The sequence below is a fragment of the Phascolarctos cinereus genome, unplaced genomic scaffold (assembly GCF_003287225.1).
Source record: "Phascolarctos cinereus isolate Bilbo 61053 unplaced genomic scaffold, phaCin_HiC Scaffold_7;HRSCAF=346, whole genome shotgun sequence".
NCBI classification, from domain to species: Eukaryota; Metazoa; Chordata; class Mammalia; order Diprotodontia; family Phascolarctidae; genus Phascolarctos; species Phascolarctos cinereus.
In genome coordinates, this window is record NW_027556180.1 from 84,680,291 (window position 1) to 84,701,949 (window position 21,659).

General features: G+C 38.9%; 1 protein-coding gene across 2 annotated transcripts; it reads left to right on the top strand.

Annotated features, from left to right (window-relative positions):
- The first annotated feature begins 2 nt into the window (after window positions 1–2).
- LOC110198514 (alpha-aspartyl dipeptidase-like) lies at window positions 3–16,906 on the top strand. 2 transcript variants are annotated; one of them, XM_020972842.2, is made up of 8 exons: window positions 3–200; window positions 4,500–4,588; window positions 5,369–5,443; window positions 9,063–9,142; window positions 10,996–11,169; window positions 12,678–12,737; window positions 15,219–15,301; window positions 16,634–16,906. In XM_020972842.2, the coding sequence occupies exons 1-8, from the start codon at window positions 94–96 to the stop codon at window positions 16,695–16,697; spliced, it is 732 nt and encodes a 243-aa protein (XP_020828501.1). In that variant the 5' UTR covers window positions 3–93; the 3' UTR covers window positions 16,698–16,906. The 2 variants fall into 2 exon arrangements, with proteins under 2 accessions (XP_020828501.1, XP_020828502.1); XM_020972843.2 differs by lacking the exon at window positions 12,678–12,737.
- The last annotated feature ends 4,753 nt before the right edge of the window (window positions 16,907–21,659 follow it).

Consider the following 21,659-nt stretch of genomic DNA (forward strand, 5'->3'; position numbering starts at 1 on the left):
CGGGAAGTCTGCTTGGGGGCGGGGCCGCTGGTCTCCAGCTGCCTGCGCGAGGGGAGGGCGAGCAGTCGATCGCCGAGCACCTTGGCGAGCATCATGGCATTTCCCATCCCGCGGCGCCTGCTCCTGGTGTCCAACTCGCGGCTGCACGGAGAGGGCTACCTGGCGCACTGCGAGGAGCAAATGCGCAGCTTCTTCGGGGGGTGAGGCTGGGGGCGGGGCGTCGGGGAGGGTCGGCCGAATGAGGGAGGCGGGCGGGAGAGCTTGTGGAAGGAACCCCCATCCTGCCTCCCCAGGGAGCGCGAGGCGCCCCTGGAGCTGCGTGGCCTTTCCTCGCGCCTCAGCAGAGCCTCACGGGCAGCCCGGGGGGGTCTCAGCCTAGCCCAGAAGCTCCCCGCAGCCGGTCCCAGGAGGGTCCCTCACCTGTCCTGGAAGGGTGTAACTGAACGGTCTGGCACAGAGTAGCAGTGCTCTTTTCTCATCCTTGCACTTTTAGGACACGTAACTATGGCACGAGCATAAATGTCCTTGCATCTTAGATGCCAGCTGATAGTGTGAATTCCTGATAGAGAAAGAGAATTTATATCTTCCTTCCAGAAGTTGTACAACTGGAGTTGTACTCCAGTAGTTTAAGGATTGGTCCCTGTATCAGACCTGTTAAAATAGGAGAATCTTTAAACCTTGTTTGGAGATACTAGGGCCAGGTAAATTCACGAAGATAGTATTGGAAGTCTTTTTAATACTCTTTACTTTTCTCCCCTACTTTCACTTTCCTCTTGAGCACATACTGTCTTCCCTCTCTCCTCCTACCTCCCTCGCAAAAAAAAAATTTCCTGGGCTTAATCTGAAACTACTTTACGCTGGAGTTATAAATTACTAGTGCCAGGATAAGGTCCTCTTGGTAAGACTGCATTTTAATTTAAAACAAGGGGACCCCCAAGTAGAATTTCAGACAATAATTAGAATGTAGAAGAGAGATCATTCAGAAATGCAGAGACGGTGTTACTAGATTCTTTGCTATTCAGGAACTTATGGGGGAAGACAAATTGTACATATAAAATTATGTTCAAAATCCAAGCAAGATGGGTAGATGCAAGGACATCTTAGAGGGGAAAGTATTGGGGGCGGGGAGGAAAAGCCTCTTTCAGAAGGCCATGCTTGAGCCGAATCTTGAAAGAAACCAGTTGTAGGTGAGGAAGATGAGCGTTAAGAGGGCAGCTAGGTGGCGCAGTGGATAGAACACAGGCCCTGAAGTCAGGAGGACCTGAGTCAGACCAAACACGTGGCAGTTTCTAGCTGTGTGACCCTCGGCAAGTCACTTAACTCCAGTTGCCTGAAAAGGAAAAAAAAAAAAGCAAAGGAAGATGAGCATTCTAGGCATAGGTAAAACCCAGTGCAAAGGCAGAAAGATAGGAGAGTGGAACATTTTGGGGTTTTTTGGTGGGTTTTTTTTTTTTAGGCAATTGGGGTTAAGTGACTTGCCCAGGGTCCCATAGCTAGTAAGTGTCAAATGTTTGGTCGGAGGCCAGATTGGAACTCAGGTCCTCCTGATTTCAGGGCCGGTGCTCTAGCCACTGTACCACCTAGCTGCTCCGGAGGTGGAACATTTTGTGAGGAATAGCAAGTAAGTCAATATGGCAAGTACTTAGAGTACACTGAGAAAAGTAATGTGTAATACCAGAAAGATAGGGAGGGGCCCTGTTCTGAAGAGTCCTTATTGCTTCCAGAGGTACTAGGGAGCCACTGGAGTTTATGGGATTGGGGTGGGGGGGAAGAGGGTGTTGACATAGTCAGATCTATGCTTTAGGAAAATCACTTTGGCAGCTTCAATGGCAGATGAATTGGAGAAGGGAGAGATTTAGAGGCTGTTGCTTCAGATTAGAAATGAAGACCCCGGGGAAGCTGGGTGGCGAAGTGGTTAGAGCACTGGCCCTGAAGTCAGGAGGACCTGAGTTCAAATCCGGCCTCAGACCAAACACTTGACACTTAACTAGCTGTATGACCCTGGGCAAGTCACTTAACCCCAATTGCCTAAAAACAACAACAACAAAAAGAAATGAAGACCTGCTGTAGTGTTGTGACTGAGTGGGGAGGAGAATTATAAGAGAAGTGTTATGCAGAGAGAAATGAAAGGATTTAACTGCTGATTATGGTGCAGTTGCACGGTGTGTTGTGGGGATTGCCTCAAAAAATTCAGACTCAGACCACTTCCAAGTGAAAGCATTTATTGAGGGTTACACTTTCCAGCGGGCGGAGTTCCAAGAGGTACCAGCAACTTCTGTAAGACAAGACAGGCAATCTTATAGTGTAATGATGCTGATTATGCAACAAAAATTATGCATATTAAAAAGGCAGTTTGTCAAGGGCTCAGTTTATAGGGGAGGGGTTCTGGCCTTGGTGGAACTGTGTATTCGATTACCTATAATGCATACAGAAAAGCCCAAGGGGGGGGGATTGATATATGATAATAAGCCTCTCTATGTCATAAGTTCACCTAAAGGATAGCTTTTGCTATTACTGGGCAGGTGCCTACTTAGGAAAAGGCCTGTTCTCTTGTTTAGGGTTCACATCCTGCTCTGGCATCCTGGTGGTGCTGCTCTCTGGCTGGCTGTTGTGGTCCAGTCTGAGATTAGATTAATGTGTATGTGCCTGAGTATGTGGACACACTTGTTTCTATGGGAAATATGAGGAATGGGGCTGGGGGCAGTGGCTAGCCTTCCATCGTATGGACATGCCTGCTATCCTAGTGAGGCAGTAAGGCATATATGAGGAAGTTAGGATATTGGGTGCTGATGGGGGAGGGGTAGAGGCTAGGTAGGGGTGTTGGGTCTGCTATTTAGTGAGGCCTATGATTGAGTCTGGGGGCAGTGTTGTGGTTAAATCCAGATTGTGTGGTTAAATCAGGACATATCTGCTTTTGAGTGAGACCCATAAGGAAGTTAGAATATTGGGGCTGGGGGCAGCTTTATTAGGATTCCATCAGTTAGATATGTGAGAAGTTGAGGATGACAACAAGGTTGCAATGCATACCAAGGTGATTGCAAAAGAGACAGATTACCTTCACATGTATGTTCTGCAGATAGAGTGGGTTTGTGGGAAAAAAAGCTGAGTTCCATTTTAGGCATGTTGAGATTCAGATGTCTATGGACATCCAGTTTGAAAGTAAACATTAGGCAGTTAGTGATTTGGGACTGGAGCTCGGAGAGAGCCTAGAGCAGTAGATAGATCAGGGAGTCATCTAGATAAAGAAGATAATTGAACTGATGAGAACTTGTGAGATTGTCCAGTCAGAGAATAAAGAAAATAGAAGGGGTACAACTATGGGGGGAAGAGGGGTGGAATACAGGACATGAAGATACAGCAAAGAAGTCCAAGAAAGAGCAGCCCCTTGGGGAAAGAAACTGAGAAAAAGCAATCACAAAAACCCAGAGAAAAGAGAACATCCTATGGATAAAGGATAGACGGCAGTCATGTCATGAGACTTATGTGAAAACCAGGTTTATTACAAGAGAAATGAGCACACATGTGGAACCCAGAGAGTTCACAGTCTTCACAGAAGTTTGCATATTTATGACAGTATAACAAAAGGAGGAGCAGAAAACATATTTCCACCTACAGGGGCCCAGCATGGAAGGGGAAAGGTGCAGTAAAGGCAGGAAAAGGACAAGAGCTCTCTTGCAGGGGAGGAGCTTAGGTAAGTGAAAGTCACATCCTTTACCCCTGGGAACTAGACTACAAAGGTAGAAGTGTCTGCTTGGCTGCAAAGGACCCCAGCTGAGCAAGCCAGTGTGGCACGGACTGTCTGCGTCTGCCTCGAGTCCACAGCACACCGGATCCAGCCTGGGATGCAGATAACAAGTTATGGGAGCTTCATTCAGGGCATCCTGCATGCTCTAGGGTCCAGTGTTCCTGGAAAGTGTGGCAACTCAAAAAGACAAGTTCAGGGAACTTCTTACCAGCCCTGAACAAGTGCAAAGGTTGAGGATGGAGAAAAGACCATTAGATATGGCCGGTAAGAGATTATTAGTGATTTCGGAGAGAGCACTTTCAGTTAAGGTTTGAAGACAGATTGCAAAGCACTTTAACATAGAGTATTTTGTATTATCCACAGAGCAACCATGGGAGGGTAGCTAGGGAAGGACCACTATCACATCTTCCCAGATGGGTTGGGAAGAAGAAATCCTAAAATCAGTCTTTACAAAAAAGAAGCAATAATTCATTTCACTTAGGGATAAGAGAAAATCTTCCCCTAAATTTTGATACACTCTTGCATTTAAGAATTATTTACATGTGATGAAGATCTCATATTGCTTTCAAGGTCAAACAGCATAAGATAGAACTTGGAAGCAGAGGCTGGTTTTTTTGAGTTTGGTAAAGTGACTTCCCTGTAAACACCCAAGATATATATACTTTTAGGACAGAACCATAAGTCAAATCCAGTCACAGTGAGAACTAAAAAATATCATTGACAATGAAAATTTCTTTTGTTTTTTTTCCCCCAGAAAAGTGAATCGAGTTCTTTTTATTCCATATGCACTTCATGATCAAGATGCCTATGCCAAAACTGCAAGAGAAAAATTTGAAAGCTTAGGTAACAATCTATTTCTCTCATTGTAGACTTACCAGAATGTTAGTAATTACTAAATTTTAGTAATTCAGTTATCAATTAACAAATCCACCATGTATCATGCCTGTGCAGAGCACCTTTAGACCCCAGATAGTTGGCACAATTTTTTAAGAATTGAACTGATCTAGTAATAGCATTTTAGTTCCTGGTTTTTTCCCTATTCCAAAATATAGGTGGGGACTTTTCCTAGGCAATCATTTTGGCCTCAGATCTCAGAATTGCTAGAAATAATATTGCCTTTGAGAGGCAGGATATATAGTGACTAGAGGTCACCTTGGAATCAGAAAGGGCCAAGTTCAGGGAGCCTGATGCTGACATATACTAGCTGTGTAACTACAGGTATGTCACGTAAGCTCAGAGCCCCTGGAAATCTTCTAAGACTATGTAAATTAAAGATGGGTTGCCAGGCAATAGAAAGAATTTTGGAGTTCCCCAAGTAGTTGAAATCATAGGTCTAGTTAAAAAGGGAAAAAAAAACACCCAAAAGAAGATAAAAACAGTTTTCAGGGCACTTTCATGTCCATCATCTCTTTGTTAATAATTCATTTTATAGATGAACACACTAAGGCCTTATGGAGTTAACTTGCCCAGAGATGCCAGAAGGCCTGGCACTGAGATCCAGTACTTCAGCTGTATCAGAAAGCTACCCCCTCTGCCTGCCAATTTCTAATGATTGAAAATGTTGCCTATTTAAGCAGAAGTTGTATCATATGTGAATAAATCAAATTCTATTTTGAATTTAAGGATATGAATTAGACAGTATTCATGAATCTTCTGATCCTGTGGAAGCTGTAAGAAAATCTGAAGCCATATTTGTAGGTAAGTCTGGTGAAATAATTTTGAATCTATAGTTTCAAAAGCTTAAGCTTTCTTTTTAAATTTTGTTTTCAAAAGTTCTAAATGATAATAGATATTTAAGAAGACAGTTACATATTTGAGACAGGAGATCTGGAACCATTGCTGAGGTATGACTAAGAAGACCATTGTATATAATTTCAAGTTATACTTAGCCAGCAGCTTTTAGCTAGAAAGGTATTAGGTGGTTTCGGTCTCCGGTAGGAGTAAAATGTAAAATTATTTGCTTATTAGAAACAGAAATTTTATACCTTTAACTTAGAGCTTGGAATATGATATTCCAAAAGGCAAAGGATATAGACTCTATAACTAAGAATAACTTATCCAGCAAAGCTTGAGTATAATCCTTCAGGGAGAAAAATGGATTTTGTATGAAATAGAGTACTTACATTCTAATATGGAGTGATGATGTATATGACCCCCCTCTAAACCTTATTAGGGCAGCCTCGAGGGAGTCTAATTAGACAACTCCTGGGAGTGGTTCTATTACGCCCTGTTGATTTAGAAGAAGACTGGACAGGGGCAGGAAGAAAAATATACAGGAGCAGGAGAGGAAAGTTAGGGGGAAATTATCTCACATGATCTGGGCTGCATAAGCAGAAGGCTATACAAGTAAAAGAGGAAAGAGTGAGGGAAGTGGCTAACACTGGAACCTTACTCTTGTCTGAACTGATCCAAGGAGGAAGCAATGCACATACACAGAGTTGGGTAAAAAAACACATTTCATTCAACAGGGAATTGGGAGGGAAAGAGAAGGGGAAATTAGACGGGGAGATTAAGGGAGGGAGTACAACAGACTCTAAGGATATACAAAAATATTTAAGCTTTGTAGAAGTGTAGTTAAGAATGGGAAAAGGGGTGGAGGAGGTATGTAAACATTGGAGAATATCTGAACAAGTTGTGATGGAATAATGTTGTGTTATAAGAAATGATAAAGGTTGGCTCATAAACCTAGGAAGATTCGTATGAACCAAAGCAGAGTAGAGTGAGCATACCAGGAGAACGATGTACACAAAGACAACAACTTTGAAAGACTCAGGAACTCCTATTAGCATACTGACCCACCATAATGCCAGAGAACTAATGATAAAACATGCCACCCACCTCCTGATACAGAGATGAAAGTCTCTGAGTGCAAAATGAGACTTTTTTTTCTTAACACAGCCAATATGGAAATTTGTTTCGCATGTTTGTAGTAGGGGGTTTTTCTTTTTCAGTGGGGTGGGATAAATTTTTGCTGATTGGGGGGAATAAAAATAAAAAAGAATTTTTAAAAAATGCCTTCTACCTCCTAGCAAAGAAGTGATGGACTTGGAGTACAGATTTTCTAGAGAGGTAGGTGAGAGGGAGAAAAGGCAGATTTTTGTTGATAGGAAAAAAAAATTTAAAAACAAAAGGAAGTTCAGTAAAAGGGATCTTACAGTATAAGAAAGTATAAGAGGTCTTCTTGTTCTACCACAGAAGAACCATAAGGAACTAGTTGACCTAAGGCCATAGAGCTGGCCCACATCCTGGGAAGAACCTTTTGAATAAACTATAATTCATGTTGAGATAGAAAGGTATGTCCTAATCAAAGTCTGGAGATAATGGGAATGTTAAGCTATCTGTGATCGATAGTGGGGATCACTGGGAATGTCCCAGATTTTACCTGGGTACTTGTTTCATTAAATAGTTCTCTAAGAATTTATTTTACTCTTCAGCATTTTAAAGTCAGATATTTTAGTAGGATTAAAAAATTTCAATTAAATGGAAAATTCATAGTGATAATTTCGTTCTCCGGTGAAGAATCAATCAGTCCATCAGTATTTATTAAGTGTTTACTGTGCCAAGTACTGTACAAGGTACCAGGGATACAGGTGCAAAGAATGAACCAATACCTACCCGCAGGGAGCTTACATTCTGAAGGGAGAGACAAGAACACACAAAAATATATACGGCATAAATATAAAGTTAAAAACAAGGTGATTAGAAGGAAGGCTTCATGTATCAGATGGTGTTTGGGGGTTTTAAGAGATTGAGATGAGGAAGTAGTGCACCTGAGGCAGGGGCGAGGCCAGCACAAAAGCTCAGAGATGCAGTATCGTATGTGAGGACAAGTGAGAAAGCCAGAATTGTTTATAAGGTGACCTTTTGTATTTAGATCATCAGGAAACCCCCTTTGGAGTGTCATGTGGTAGTGAGTTGATCTACATTGAATTTCTTTCAGAAGGCTTTCTAGTTTTCCCACTAGTTTTTATTGAATAGTAACACCCCAGTAGGGGGAAGCTATGTGGTGCAGTGTTTTAGAGCACTGGGCCTGAGGTCAGGAAGATCTGAGTTCAGATCTGGCCTCTTAGTAGCTGTGTGACCCTGGGTAGGTCACTTAACTCATTTGCCTCAATTCCTTGTTTGTAAAATGGGGGCACATTGGAGAAGGAAATGGCAAACCAATACAGTATCTTTGCCAAGAAAACACCGTGGATTTCATGATAAATTCAGAGACACCCCAGTAGTTAGTGTCTTTGAATATCAAACACTGTGGTGATGAGGCTCAGTTACTTCTGGGTCTTGGGCGACTAGGCGGTTCCTCTGTTCAGGTTAGCTATTTGTTAACCATTATTATTGTTCAGAGTCTTCGTGACCCTATTTGGGATCCAGCTCATTTTACTGAGGCAAATTGGGTTAAGTGACTTGCCCAGGGTCACACAGCTAGTAAGTGTATGAGGCTGGATTTGAACTCAGCAAGACTCATCTTCCTGACTCCAAGCCCAGTGCTCTCTCCCACCATGCCACGTGACTTCCCATTATTGACAATTAGCCAGTAGCTTCGATGATTACTGCTCTGTAGTATACTTTGAAATCTGCACTGCTAGGTCCCCTTTATTCTTACCTTTTTCTCCCATTATTTCCCTTGAGGTTCTTGACCAGATGTTCTTCCAGAGAATTTTATTACTTTTTCTAGCTCTATCAAGTAGCCCTTTGGTAGTTTGGTATGTCACTGCATCAAAATTTGTTTATCGATTTGCCCAACCCTGAGCAAGTAATATCTCACCAATTATTTGTGTCTCTCTTTCTGTAGAATGTTTTATTTTCATATTGCTCAGTAACTGAATAGTTTTATACATTCTTTAGTTATTTTGGATGAAATTTCTTTTTCTCACAGGGGAGTTGTGAGGATTGATTGATCAAATGAAATAATATTTGTAAAGCTCTTAGGACAATGTCTGGCACAGGTAGCACTTAATGAAGGCTTAGTCCTTTCTCTCCTTCCTTCCTTGACTTGCTATATAGTGTTTCTAGAACTAGATATTAAAAAAGAGTGGTGTCAGTGGTTATCCTTTCTTTACCTTGCTCTTGGAAACAGTCTGAATCAGCTCTGGTAGCCCTGTCAGCCCTATTTCTTTCTCTTAGGCCCCACTCCAACTCTTTTTCTTGATTTTCCTTCAGATTGGGCAAGGCTTGTGTGAAATAGGCATTCAGATGTTTATTGCTGGTAACCATTTTTGTTTTCTCTGCCACCCTCCAGACTAAAGAGGGCTCATTGAGAGTATCACGGTTGGAGTATTTTTATTTAGGCAAAGTAAAATGTGTTCTTCTCCTACAGGTGGTGGTAATACTTTCAGACTTCTAAAGATTTTATATGACTTAAATCTGATTCCTGAGATCAGGAAAAGAGTCCTACATGTAAGTTGACCTAAATCGATTTGCTGAGGTTACAATTAAGTGATTCAATGGCTGTCCTGGTATTTGTTTTCCTATGTCTTGCTTTCCCTTTAAAAATAAATTAGCTGCTACATTTTAATCTCTTCCTGTAGGCAGAATCAGATATCACCAGCCAAATCTATGGCTATTCTAGCACTGATGATAGATGGTGGCATTATTTATTATGTACTTATGGAGGTAAGACTGATCTAAGAGATGATAGAAGCTAAGAATAATTGTGAATACCCTTTTAGAAAGGCCTTCCAGAGCTTGCTGATATTGACTACAATGTGTTGATGAACTTGTTTAGAGGCACTTCCAGAATTCTAGGAAATAAAGTGTTAGATGAACTGAAAAATATTGTTGACAGAGTGTCCTATTTGTTATATTTGAGGTAGGAAGTGACACAAATGAGATTGTGAAGAATTCCAGGCGCAGGATTGCATTACCTTGATTTTTGTGTTGTATGAAACAGAATATAATTTTCTCAGGCCAAGAAGGGCTGAAGAGAAAAGAATATGATTAGCCCAGGAATAGCTGTGTTATCAAAGACCTCCAATGCTCTGAAAAAGACTTTGTGTGAATCTTATAATCACTTCCACCGAGTTGAGGTCTATTATTAAGCTTGCCAAGGGCTTAAAAGTTTCTGGTGTCTTAATAAGAATATCTGGAAAATAATGAAAAGGAGCAAGACATGTGATTTTCCACTGTCTCCTTTTCTCTCTCTCCCTTCATAAATAAAAATATTGCCCCAGAAGCTCCTGCCTTGCATTGTAACCCAAGAGCTATGTACTTTTGCAATTAAAAAAAGGGAACTTCTTGTCTAGCTTTCTTGGGGCCCTTTAAGATATCTTTTTTCTCTGTTGCAAGCCAGTTTGTCAAGTTTTGTGATAATCTAACCTAAATCTTTCCTGTATTTCCAATCACACCTTGTAGAAACTAGGGAGAGCTGATATTTATTCTTTCCTACCCTTCAGGATTGTTGTGAATAACTGTGGGTCTGGTGTGCTTTTTTAAAATTCTAAGACAAATACTTCTTTTTAATTTGTACCAACACGAACAGCTGTGGAAAATGTGATATGACACAAGGTTCATCTAGCTTTGAAATCATGATTGTTGTGTATTTGTTGCCTCGGGGTAACTGTAAACCCAGAGACTCAGGCCATAGAGACCTTCCCTCTCCTAGACACACCAAAAGTCTCCACCTTACCCTCTGGTTCTTGGTGGAGCCCAGACTGTTCACCAGGAGGTACCACTTTCATTTTCGCTCCATATCACCTAAAAACAAGAGTTCCATAAATGGGATGTGCCATCATTTCAAATGTAGATGTAATTTTTACTGCGCAGGCTCTATGAACATTGACTCAAAAGTGCAGCAGACCACAACATCTTGTGTGTCATGGTGCAGGTGGTGTCATCAGGCACCGGTGGCAGAAGAGACAAGAATGCATAATTGGTATTTACCTTTCTGATCTACAGTTCAGAGCATTTCATGCAATGAAGGGCTTTACAGGCTTGAAAAAAAGGAACTCTCCAGTGCAGTGATCAGTGCCACCTCTCATTTAGTTACATGTGCCATGCCTGTGTTCGTTTGATTTTTCTCCTTTTGGGCTGCCAGTGCCTCACTTCAAAGGGAGTCTTCCTTCCTTATTTCCAACTATTTTAGCATCATACGTTTGGCCAGGGATTTAGAGGGATTTCTCCTTCCTCGGAATTTTTTCAGCATCTAAACTTCTTGAGGAGTCCGTGCTCTAAAGTCGATGTTGACATTGATTTGTTCCTGGCCCCTCACTTAAATGACTTGTCTTTTTACCTCAGTTATGTGTATCTTCCAGGCAGGTATTCCATACATGGGATCTAGTGCTGGAACGAACGTAGCCACCATCAGCATCAGTACAACCAATGATATGCCAATTGTATTCCCACCTTCCTTGGAGGCTTTGGGGTTTGTTCCTTTTAATATCAATCCCCACTACCTGGATCCAGATGTTAATAGCACACATATGGGTGTAAGTATTCCATGACAGATACTTATGTTGGCTAAAGCAACCATAATGTAGATCTTTGCATATACAATTCACACTTGCTGATATTGCTTGAAGTGCAAATGAGAAGAGATGGCATTTGAAACATGGAGTTGTAAGCCTATCCCACAAAAGCATTATAAGGAAAATGAGTTTGTGTTCTTTGGCCTCCAATCCCTTCCCCTTGCCCTTTGAAGGATAAGCAAGCTCTTCAGGGAGATTTAAAGAAAAGCAGAATAACTGTCCTTAAAGAATTTCAAAGTGCTTTTGAGGAATTTGCTGTTATTCTGGGGAGCTTGCAGTGTGGTGCATTTGTGTACCACATTTCTTAATCAGAAACGGTTTCTTAGATGACTGTAAGTTAAAAGTAACAAAACATGAGCAGAAATTGGGTGTTTATTCCTTGCCTTTAGGAGCACTATGCAAACAAACAAAAAAAGTGGGTGATTGTCTGAGGTAATCATTGACTCTCTCCTGAAGAGCAAAGTTCATTGGTGCTCAGCCCTTAGTTAGCAGTCAGTAAATAACATATAGGTCAGGACTTCAATGAAGAACATTCACTAATCTCCCAGAGTGAGGTACACAGGTACAGAGGTTGCCACACCCCACAGTGGCATCTGTTTCTCTCCTAGATTCTTTCCATAGATGGCAGGCTAATAAGCATTTTCATCTGATAGACATGGTGTCTTACCAAGAGAATTGGCATTTGGTGGAAACTGGTGACCTTTAGGGACATATAATGCTCTTCCTTAGGATGTTTTCATTTGATCGAGTTAAAGCCGAAAAACCTTCTCAGTGCATCCTGAGAATACACATTAGCACAGGCAGTGGTCCATAAGAGGAATACAGAGAAGTGTATAACACAGAGGGCTTTGTGTAATAGTAGACGGAATTTATTTATTTAACACTACAAGGCCTATCAAAGCCAAAGTATTTACGGAAGAGAAATCAAGACTCTGGTTGAGTGACTTGCCCAAGGCTACATGGCAGGTACCTTTCTTACAGTCAGGACTCTCAGCCCAGTCTCCCTTTCCATTACTGCCACTTCTCCACAGGTGCTTCACTAACACACTTTAGTTCTTGTTTAATTGATAGCAAGGCTAAAACTAGTTGGCAAGTGAAGAAAGCTCCGTAACAAGGCACGAGGGCCTTATTTTTCATTGCATGTGGCATTCCAGCCACTCAGTTCTGTGGGGGGGCTGACTTAGGCCAGAGCATATGATGAAGCAAGCTTCATCTGAAGATGATAACGAGAAGGGAATGACTTCAGAAGGCTTTCACACGACCTTTCTCAGATTCCAGGCGTCCTTCAATGAGTGGGATGATGACAGTCCCTCACTTCAGACCCTTGTGGCCTTTTGGTCCTGTAAGCCAAAAGGTCTGCTAAGGAAACTCATGGCTGCTGGGGGAAGGAAAAGTTAGGAATGGAAACACTCATTGGATCCATTGGGGATTCCTTTGTCTTAGTTTTTCAAAACCTTTCCTCTTCCTAGGAGACACGTGAAGAACGGATTCTTCAGTATCATGAGGAGCCAGACACCCCTCCAGTGCTGGTATCATCCACACTTAACGTCTATGGCTAATCACAAGCATGGAAGCTAAAGATGATACCCTGCACGCAGCTACCCATCCCAGGGCTTTGCCTGATTTAGCTTTTCTGCTCTTTCCCCTGCCTTCTCTTCCTTCTTGTGCCGCTCCACTTTCCCTCTGCCACCTGAGATTACACTGCAGGAAGAAAATCAGTTTTCTTTGCAAGTGATGATGAGATACTGAAGGGAAGCAGGAGCAAGAAAACAGCAAGCAGAGGCTTCAGGAAGAACCACCCTCAGAAACCAGGGTGACTCTTGGCATGTAAAGGCACTGGGGAAGCTGAACCACCGCGCTGAATAGCGATATACCGGCTTACTTAGGTCGTTATGAAGAACTTCATCTCAGACCATTCCTCTTATAAAAATCCCCTTTAAAAGAAAAAAGCAAGGTTTATGTTATACATCAGTCTTTTGAATCTCTTCCTTTGTATCTTTCCTTATGCCAGATCTCATTACTTGAACTTTTTTATAGCTAAGTACTATAGCCAGATACAATATTTTAGGTTAATACATACTTTAGTTCATATCTGCAGTTATCCTTTCACCTTAAGAGAACACGTTGTAAAAATGAAGGTATCCCTGAAATGTGTCCACTGAACAAAATTATAGCTTCCATTCTGCCCTTCGTGAAGTCTACTCCTCTGATGCCTCACTGTAGCGTCGGGGTGATCCTGGGCTCTCAGAAAAGGAGGCGCTGACAATACTGCAAAGAGGTCCGTAAGGATGGGGTTTGAGAAATGACAATTAAATTTAGCAGTTGAGGTGATCGGTAACTTTTGAGAAAGCAGTTTGAGCTCAAATAGGATTGGAAGCCAGGTAAAGAGGAAGCAGTTAGCATAGGTAGGGCTCTAGGAATTTAGATGTGAAAATGAGCTGATATATAAAATAATAACCTTGGTAGAATGGCAGGATCAAGTCAGCTTTTTAAAATATTTGTATGTTTTTGAAGTTCATTTTTAAAGATTTTAAAAATGAGAAGGAAAGCAACATATCATTTATACATGTGAAGTCATGCAAAATATATTTCCATATTAACCATGATCAAGTGAATTTTTTTTAAGGATAGAAGAGACTTATGATTGTCACCATTGAACAAGGAACGAGAGGCTAAAGAGAGATTGAAGATGAGAAAAGAGGAAATATTAGAAGGAGGAAGCTCCCAGGGGGTGGGATCAAGAACACAAGTTGAGTGGTTGGCCTTGATAAAGAGAAGGCCCTTTTCTAAAGTAGAGACAAAAACAAAGAAGAAGATGGGAAAAGAAAAGAGTGCTCATGATACATGGCCTCTGCTTTTTTGTTTTTGTTTTTCGGTAAAGTAAGAAATGAAAACTGCTATGCAGTAGTGAGGGTCTGTGAAATTAATTTTGTAGTGAACTAAATCTGCATGTTCATGTGACTTTCTCCAGGAGTGTGACACAGTATGTGAGCAGGTATAGCAAAGGAAGATTGTAGGGATGATCCAGGGTTTGGCAAGATGTGGCTGATGACAAGACTTTTGTAAAGTTAGGAGTCAACTGGGATAGCAGATCCATATAGGTACATATCATAGGTACATATTTTCAAATTAAAGGTACTTATCTTAAATGGAGAAATAGTTTTTCAGGCAGGCATGAAGAAATTCTATGAATTAAGGTCATTCTTTCCTTAGGATTGTCCCTTCATTGAGCTTTCATGGTTGTAATTTTAGAAATGGAGCATTGATATGTTCTAGAATTGGCTGCCATGTAGGAATTTAATGAAAAATTCACCGAACAAGGGCCATAATGATTACAAAAAAACAGAATGCAACTTCTCTTTTACTTATTCTGAAGAACCATTCTATTAAGAACTTGGGGGTAAGGGGCAGCTAGGTGGTGCAGTGGATAGAGCACCCACCCTGGATTCAGGAGGACCTGAGTTCAAATCTGGCCTCAGACACATAACACTTACTAGCTGTGTAAACCTGGGCAAGTCACTTAACCCTATTGCCTACCCCCTCCCAAAAAAAAAAAACTTAGGGGTAAAGCTAAGACATAAAGTTATGGCCACCATAACTATATTCCGAAGTCATTTTTTACCCAACTGATACTCTTGTCAATGAAGTAGGTCCCAGAGAGTCCTGTACCAAGTCAACAGGTGTATCTCATCCAAGAACAGCTGCAAGCTGGATGAGGAAACTTTGGCTCTATAGGGATTCCTTGTTTCTGCCAGGAGCCCTCCTTTAGCAGAACATCTCACAAGCTTATAACCATTCTCTTTCTGTCTCTGCCGCCCTCTCTTCTTTCCCTCCTTCCCTCTCATTGTCAGGAGTCTGAGGTTTCCATGGCTAGGTACATGGTAATTTGGTGATGTATTCTATCATCACCATAATAAAAATTATTCATCTTTTTGCAATATAATAGCCACAGTTTATTCCCCAAATTGAGACCACTGTCAAACTTACCATATTAAAATTTTTTAATGAAGGGTTTACGCGAAGGATCGATGCTACTGGTGGAAGGAAACAAAGCTACACTTTTAGGAAGAAATAAAGCTCGGCTTTTTCTGAGGTACGGTTAAAATTTAATTTTAGAAAATGCTTATTTTTAAGTACAAAGAGTAATTTTACATAGCTTCATTAAATAACTAGTCCAGGGATCAGCAACTTGTCACAGTGTCATATAGTGGCATATGACTGTAGGGATAGCAAAGCCCACTCATGAAATGCTGGCACTTTTTCAGATTTACTGTCCATACTGCCTCTTCTATGCCATGGTGCCTGGCAACCAGCACCATTGTTCTAGGAAAAGCTATAACTAGACAACTTGATTCTGATGGAAAAATCACGTTGCTGGAAGAAATTGAAACCCTTCTTTCTGCAGGAGAAAGGGATGGGTGGGTACCAGGGGCACCAAATAGTAAAGTCTAAAGTCTGTCTGCTCTTTGAATAGTTCTGGGTGTAAGACTAGATTCTAATGTCCCCAGACTTGCACTTTGTTTCCATGCCACCTGGTTCTTGGTCACTGCTCATTCCCAGAGTGCTTATAAGGGCAAAAAGACATGGCTGTTGTACCTCTGTGACACTACTCCCTCCCCCCTTTTGGCTATAGACTGTTGGCCCCAAGGAAGGAGCCCCATAGAACGGGTCTTTGCTGGAGGCCTTCCTTGATTGGGTAGGCAAGTGTTCAGTAAGTCCTGAAAGCAGTTAGCTCATTTGGCAACATTTAGTTACTTTCAAAAACCTATCAGTCAAGTATAAGTTAGATAATTAGTGAAAATAAATTAATGTATCTGTAGAGCTTATCTATGGATACCTAGTTAGGATGGAGCTGTCAGTAATTAGGTAGTAATTATTCATAATGGGAACCTACCTCCATACATATGAAACTTTAAAGAGATATGCAAAAACACTGCTTATGGAAGGGATTTTAATAAATCATTAGTAATGAATACTTTTTACTTGCAAGCTTTATTTCTCGTCACTTGAAAATTAAATCTAAAAAGCAGAAGCCACAATCCAAGGTTCTCTCTAATTCACAGTCCATTGTGATAGATAAATTAGTTTATTGGGATAAAAATAACCATAATGGGCTATTTATTCCTGCTGTTTCAATTTTAGTTAATAAATTGTAATTTATATTGCAGTAAGTTTCATTTAATTGAAAGTCTTTGGACTTGCTTGTACTTGTAGGGCATGGTTTTTTATTAGATTCGGTCCTAAAAACAAGGCCCAGCCATTAATTTTTCAAAACCATATTTGGATTTTTATTAACATAGGTACTAATTTACTGTCCTTAACTGATTTAGATCCTAAAAGTCTTGCCAGATAAAGCAGTACTCCTAGGCTAGATAGAGCTTGTCTTCAGACCTATGTTACTGTTGTTTATCTGTTTGGAATCCAGGGGTCAGACACCAACAGAACACGAGCCTGGAGCCGACTTCAGTTTTCTCCTTACTAGTTCTTAGAAGCTACCAGCCTTGCCAGAAAAAGATAATCAATGGTGTCAGTGGTGAAACAATCAAAAGAAGATTGCCAGTATAAATGAAGCAAACGTAAGACATTAAACTGAATACAAGTCACAATGCTCCATGTGCAATTTGGCAATATCAGTTTTGTAGCTATAACCACTTGGCTCTACAGAATACAACTTTTTAAAAATAAATTCTATAATAAACTTTTGCCTACATTTTTCAGTTGCTATAAAGTGATTTAAAAACCAAAGTTAACATACCTGTAGGCATTTGGGAAAAGGTATCGCTTATGTCTTGAGGGCACACAAGAAACTTTGCCTAAACTTTGATCTCGAATGTACCACTAATTTATCCGTGGCAGATGTGCACTGAAACACCAGGAAAAGAACATCCAGTTTTTTATTTGATCCAAACCCATTTTTATATCTCTATATATACATGTGTATGTATATGATATATACAAAGCTAATTTTATCATTTTATATACAAAATAAGTACATTCTTAGAAACTGATTACAAATTTTAAAGAGACTAAAAAAGTGCAAAAATTTTTAGACCATCTTCAGTCATGCTGTACAGAAGTAAATCAAATATCAGCTCATATACATTTAAAATAATTAAAATGCACTTGATTTAACAACAAAAAAATACACCATATACAACTTTAAAAGCACAAGGAAAGAAGATATTGCACCTAATAACAATTCATATAATTGAATAATCAAAATTGTGAGATACTTATCATCCCACTTAAGACTTGGCTGAATTTAAAGGCTTTTTTTGTTTTTGGCATAAGGAAAAAAATCCATTGTCACATCTGCACAATGAAAAATGTTCTAAGGCTTACTGGCCTATTTTCTAGTGTCAAGAAACTAAGCAAATTTTGAGGTACGTTTTAAAATTACTTTATGTGACTTTAAAATTACTTTAGTTGCTACTTTTAGCATATTAAGCAACAGCAGTTTCCAAGATACTGGACAAAGTCGCTGTTTTTCCTCTAAATACAGTTCTGTACTGAAACTCAAAGAACATGTGTGTACATATAGACACATGCAAGGTTATCATTGCTTGGAGGACTAAAACTACCCCTTGAAAATGTAATAGAAGTTTCACAAAAAAAGTGAGAAATGAGATAAACCACCTTTGGGCTTTTCCCGCCTTATTCCCACAGCAGAGACTGACAGGAGGGTTGACAAGAGTCAGAAAAATGAAGAAAGGTGGCCACATCCTGATTACAATTTTGCTCATTTTTTTTACTGCCCCAAATTTCTGAAAGGAGATACTGTATCAGGGGAAAGGAGAAACACATCTTCCTGCCTTGAGAATCGTTTTTCTATCTAATAGTGAAGTGAAAAAAATGAAATGAGAATTTAGGCAATAAGGTTTCTTAGTTAATGAGCCATAATTTTTGGGTTGAATTGTTAAGGAAAGAAAGGGGACTAAGAAAAATTGATTCCCAGTTCTTCTGAGATCTACTTAAGTGCTAAGCATCTTAGCCAAGGAAACACTTTTATTAAAAACACCTTTAGGAAGAACCTAACTGATGATGATCACAAGAAATAAATTCAAATACTGATGTGTGGGAGATACTTGTTAAGTTGTAAATGAAATCTACCTAAAGACTTAGTAATTATGTGTGTGTGTATATGTGTAAAAAAAATTATTCTTTTGGGAGGAGAAGTAACAGCCAGGTCATAGTGGATAAAAAGCTAATGTCAAAGTCAGAAGACCTGGATTCAAATCTTGCCTGATTGTGTGGCCCCAGGCATGATAGTTAACCTTTCAGTGTTCATTGAATGAGACTGTCCATCTGTGCATTTTCATAACCTTGTTTGTACATAATTGTTTTCTTTCCCATTAGATTTTGGGCTCCTTTATAGCAGGGGCTATTTTTGCCTTCTTTGTACCCTTGGTCCTTAGCAGAGTGCTTGCTACATACTAGTTGCTGGTCAAATGTTTGCTGACTTGACTCTAAGACCATACATTGAAGAGAAGGTGTCAACCTGTATTTGGTTTCTTCAACTGAGTTCTCCAGACTAGTGAAATCACAGGTCCAGTTCCTAACTTCATTCTATTTTTTAAGCTCAAGATAAAAATAGTGTATGAGAATAAAAGAGGCAGACTAGATTATTTTCTTTTCAAATGTACCAAAATGATATTTTCTAGTTTCTAATAAGAAACACTACTTGAACCTAATGACTTTCAAAAGGAGAGAGGTGGTAAGCTGAATATGTTGTTGGAGGTCCTGTTACTTACTAACAACATCACCTTGGACGTTAGTTTTTTTATTCATGAAATGAGAGGTTTGAATTAGATTCCATTCAATGTAACAAGTGTTAAGTGCCTGTGGTGTGTTAAGCACCTTGCTGAATAATGAAGTATAAAAACTAAAATCTAGGCGATTTTCGCGGCCACTTCCAGTTAAATATATGTTTAAAAAAAGACATGATTGTGAATTCTGTATGAGAACGTAAATGGAGACTTTATATGAAAATATCTTTAAAAATCACAAAGCAAATGTTCAATAATGGGCTGGAAGCTTTTTCCCTGATTTTTTGATTTTTTTTTTAAGATAAAGATACATACTATTGTATCTACTCTTTACTCTCTTCTATTCACCAATTCAGGCTGCTTCCATCAGAATTATAAGTACTTTAAAAGTCATTTTAGATTTTATTAGTATCCATTGCAAATCTTCTGATTCTGTTCCTTAAGTAATTGTTAATAGCCCTTGGATTTTAGAGCCAGAAAAGATCTAGATTCCTCATTTTACTTGAAGAAATGAAAGCTCAGAGAGGTGATCTGACTGACCCAGAGTCACACATCTAATCAGATAGGCTTCTCCCTTTATAGACTACAGAAGTTTTTACATGAAGTCCAAAATGTTTATGTTACTTCTCTTGGATTTTATCCATCATTTTTCTTTGTGTTTTATGTTGGTTACTTTGTTTCTATATTGACTAATGCATCAAAGGTAGAAAATTTACAATTGTATTTTTCTGGATTATTCTAGAATTCCAAAACAGTTTGTAAAAAGAGGTCTTATCTTAAATTTGGTGGTATTAACTTTTCTTTGTATCTTAGTGCACTGTATACTTTTTAAAAACTCTGGTAGAAATAGGATTACAGAAAACTAGAATCCTATGGTTATAATTATCTAGTGATATAATTGACCTTAGATATTTAGTTCCTATTAAGATCAAACTCTATAGCATTTGTACCACAAAATAAATATGCTCTCTAAACAATAGAAATCCTGAGAAAGTTCACTGTTTCTCCATTTAGAAAATGAGCACAATATGACAATTTTTTAAGTAAATCAAAACATACCAGTAAATTCCAATGATATACTCAAATGGCATTTTGTGTAGGTGCTAATCTCCAATTATAATATCTGGTACTCAGTTTTGCATATTTTTTAAATAACTAAAAAGTGACCCCATCTGAATCTGTACAAATCTTAAGAAAAATCTCAAACAAAAGTTCTAATTTCACTTGAGTTAAATAAACTCAATTTTTTTCAGTACATTTAGAAACACTCATGTTGATCTCACTTGACAAAATCTCAAAAATGGAAAAACTAAAATACACATGTGTGTATGTATATGTATATATATATCTCCAAACCTTCCTCTGTTATCTGATTAATTCTAACAATAAAAATTCTATTAAAATTGAATGAAATTAATAAAAACAACAAAACCAAAATGGTGATTATCCAGTGATTTCTGAGACCTCTACAAAATCCTTTGCCTGTCACATAATTTTACTCTCACAGTTGTTCTACTGTACAGCATCCTTGTACGTATGGTACACATCCTTGGGACATCAGTTTATTTCTATTGTAATACCCTTCTTAAACATGTTTTACCTTATTTTGCTAGTGTATTTAATTTTTGAATTTTGAACTGAGATAAGCCACAGAAACACATCCTTCTCTTGTAACATTCCTTAACACCAAATCCTTCCTATTACATCTTATCTATTTAAAAACTTCCACATAGAATCCTTTATTTAAAATTTCTCACCAATCAACAAAGTTATAAAGAGGTCAATATTAAATGCTACCTGGATTAGTCAAATTATTTGAGAATGAAAAGATCTAATCAAAAGAAAACTAAACTGTGACATAAAAACAGAAGGCATCAATAAAACTTTAAAAATAAATAAACACAAGCACACATATAGACCTTAATTAAATCAAGTAGGAAAACTATGCCTTGCGGAATATAATGAAAAATTATTGTTTCAAAGAGTTGTGAGTTCAATCCATTACATTAAAAGTGTGAAGATGGTCTTATAAAAACATTGTGCTTAACAATCTCTTTTACTTTTAAAATGAAACCAATCCTTTCCTGTTAGTCTTGAACAATAAATGCTTGGACTTTCAGCATTTAACAAGAACAGGAATTAAGTCCATCAGCCTAAACCAACTAGTTTCGTAACTATCAGTTGGAAATATATGTGTTTTTAAAAGAACTATATCTCAATGACTGCTTTTTAAATGGTATACATTTTCCAATTAACACATGACTTACACATCAAAGGAAGGTAAAAAAAAGAACACAATTTCAACTTGGGATATTATTGCTGACTTCTAGCAACTTCCTAGGAAAACAATTTGCTTAGTAAATAAAAATTCAGAAATAGTAAAACTTACATATTATAAAATCATGCAGATAAAGAATTGTGATGTTCCAAATGCATTTCAAAGGATCTGACTGTCAAAACTGGATACGGTATTTTAGTTTATTAAATTTTATTTAAATTATTCAACTACTAATAAATCAAAAGGACAAAAATGTACTTCTTGTCTCTCTACTTTCCCCCAGCCTTTATTATTTTAAGATAAAGATACATCTGAGGAATTTCTCAGAGGTCTGTGTGCTGAGTTTTATTAAAAAAGGGTTATATAGCAATTTCTATACTTTTTTTTTTTGGTTTATCAAAACCAAA

Excerpts from the sequence above, each read along its gene's own strand:
- LOC110198514 (XM_020972842.2), top strand. The coding sequence starts at position 94 with ATGGCATTTCCCATCCCGCGGCGCCTGCTCCTGGTGTCCAACTCGCGG. Across the intron at positions 5,444-9,062 it reads ATCTGAAGCCATATTTGTAG|GTGGTGGTAATACTTTCAGA; the intron begins GTAAGTCTGGTG and ends CTTCTCCTACAG. Across the intron at positions 11,170-12,677 it reads TTAATAGCACACATATGGGT|GAGACACGTGAAGAACGGAT; the intron begins GTAAGTATTCCA and ends TCCTCTTCCTAG.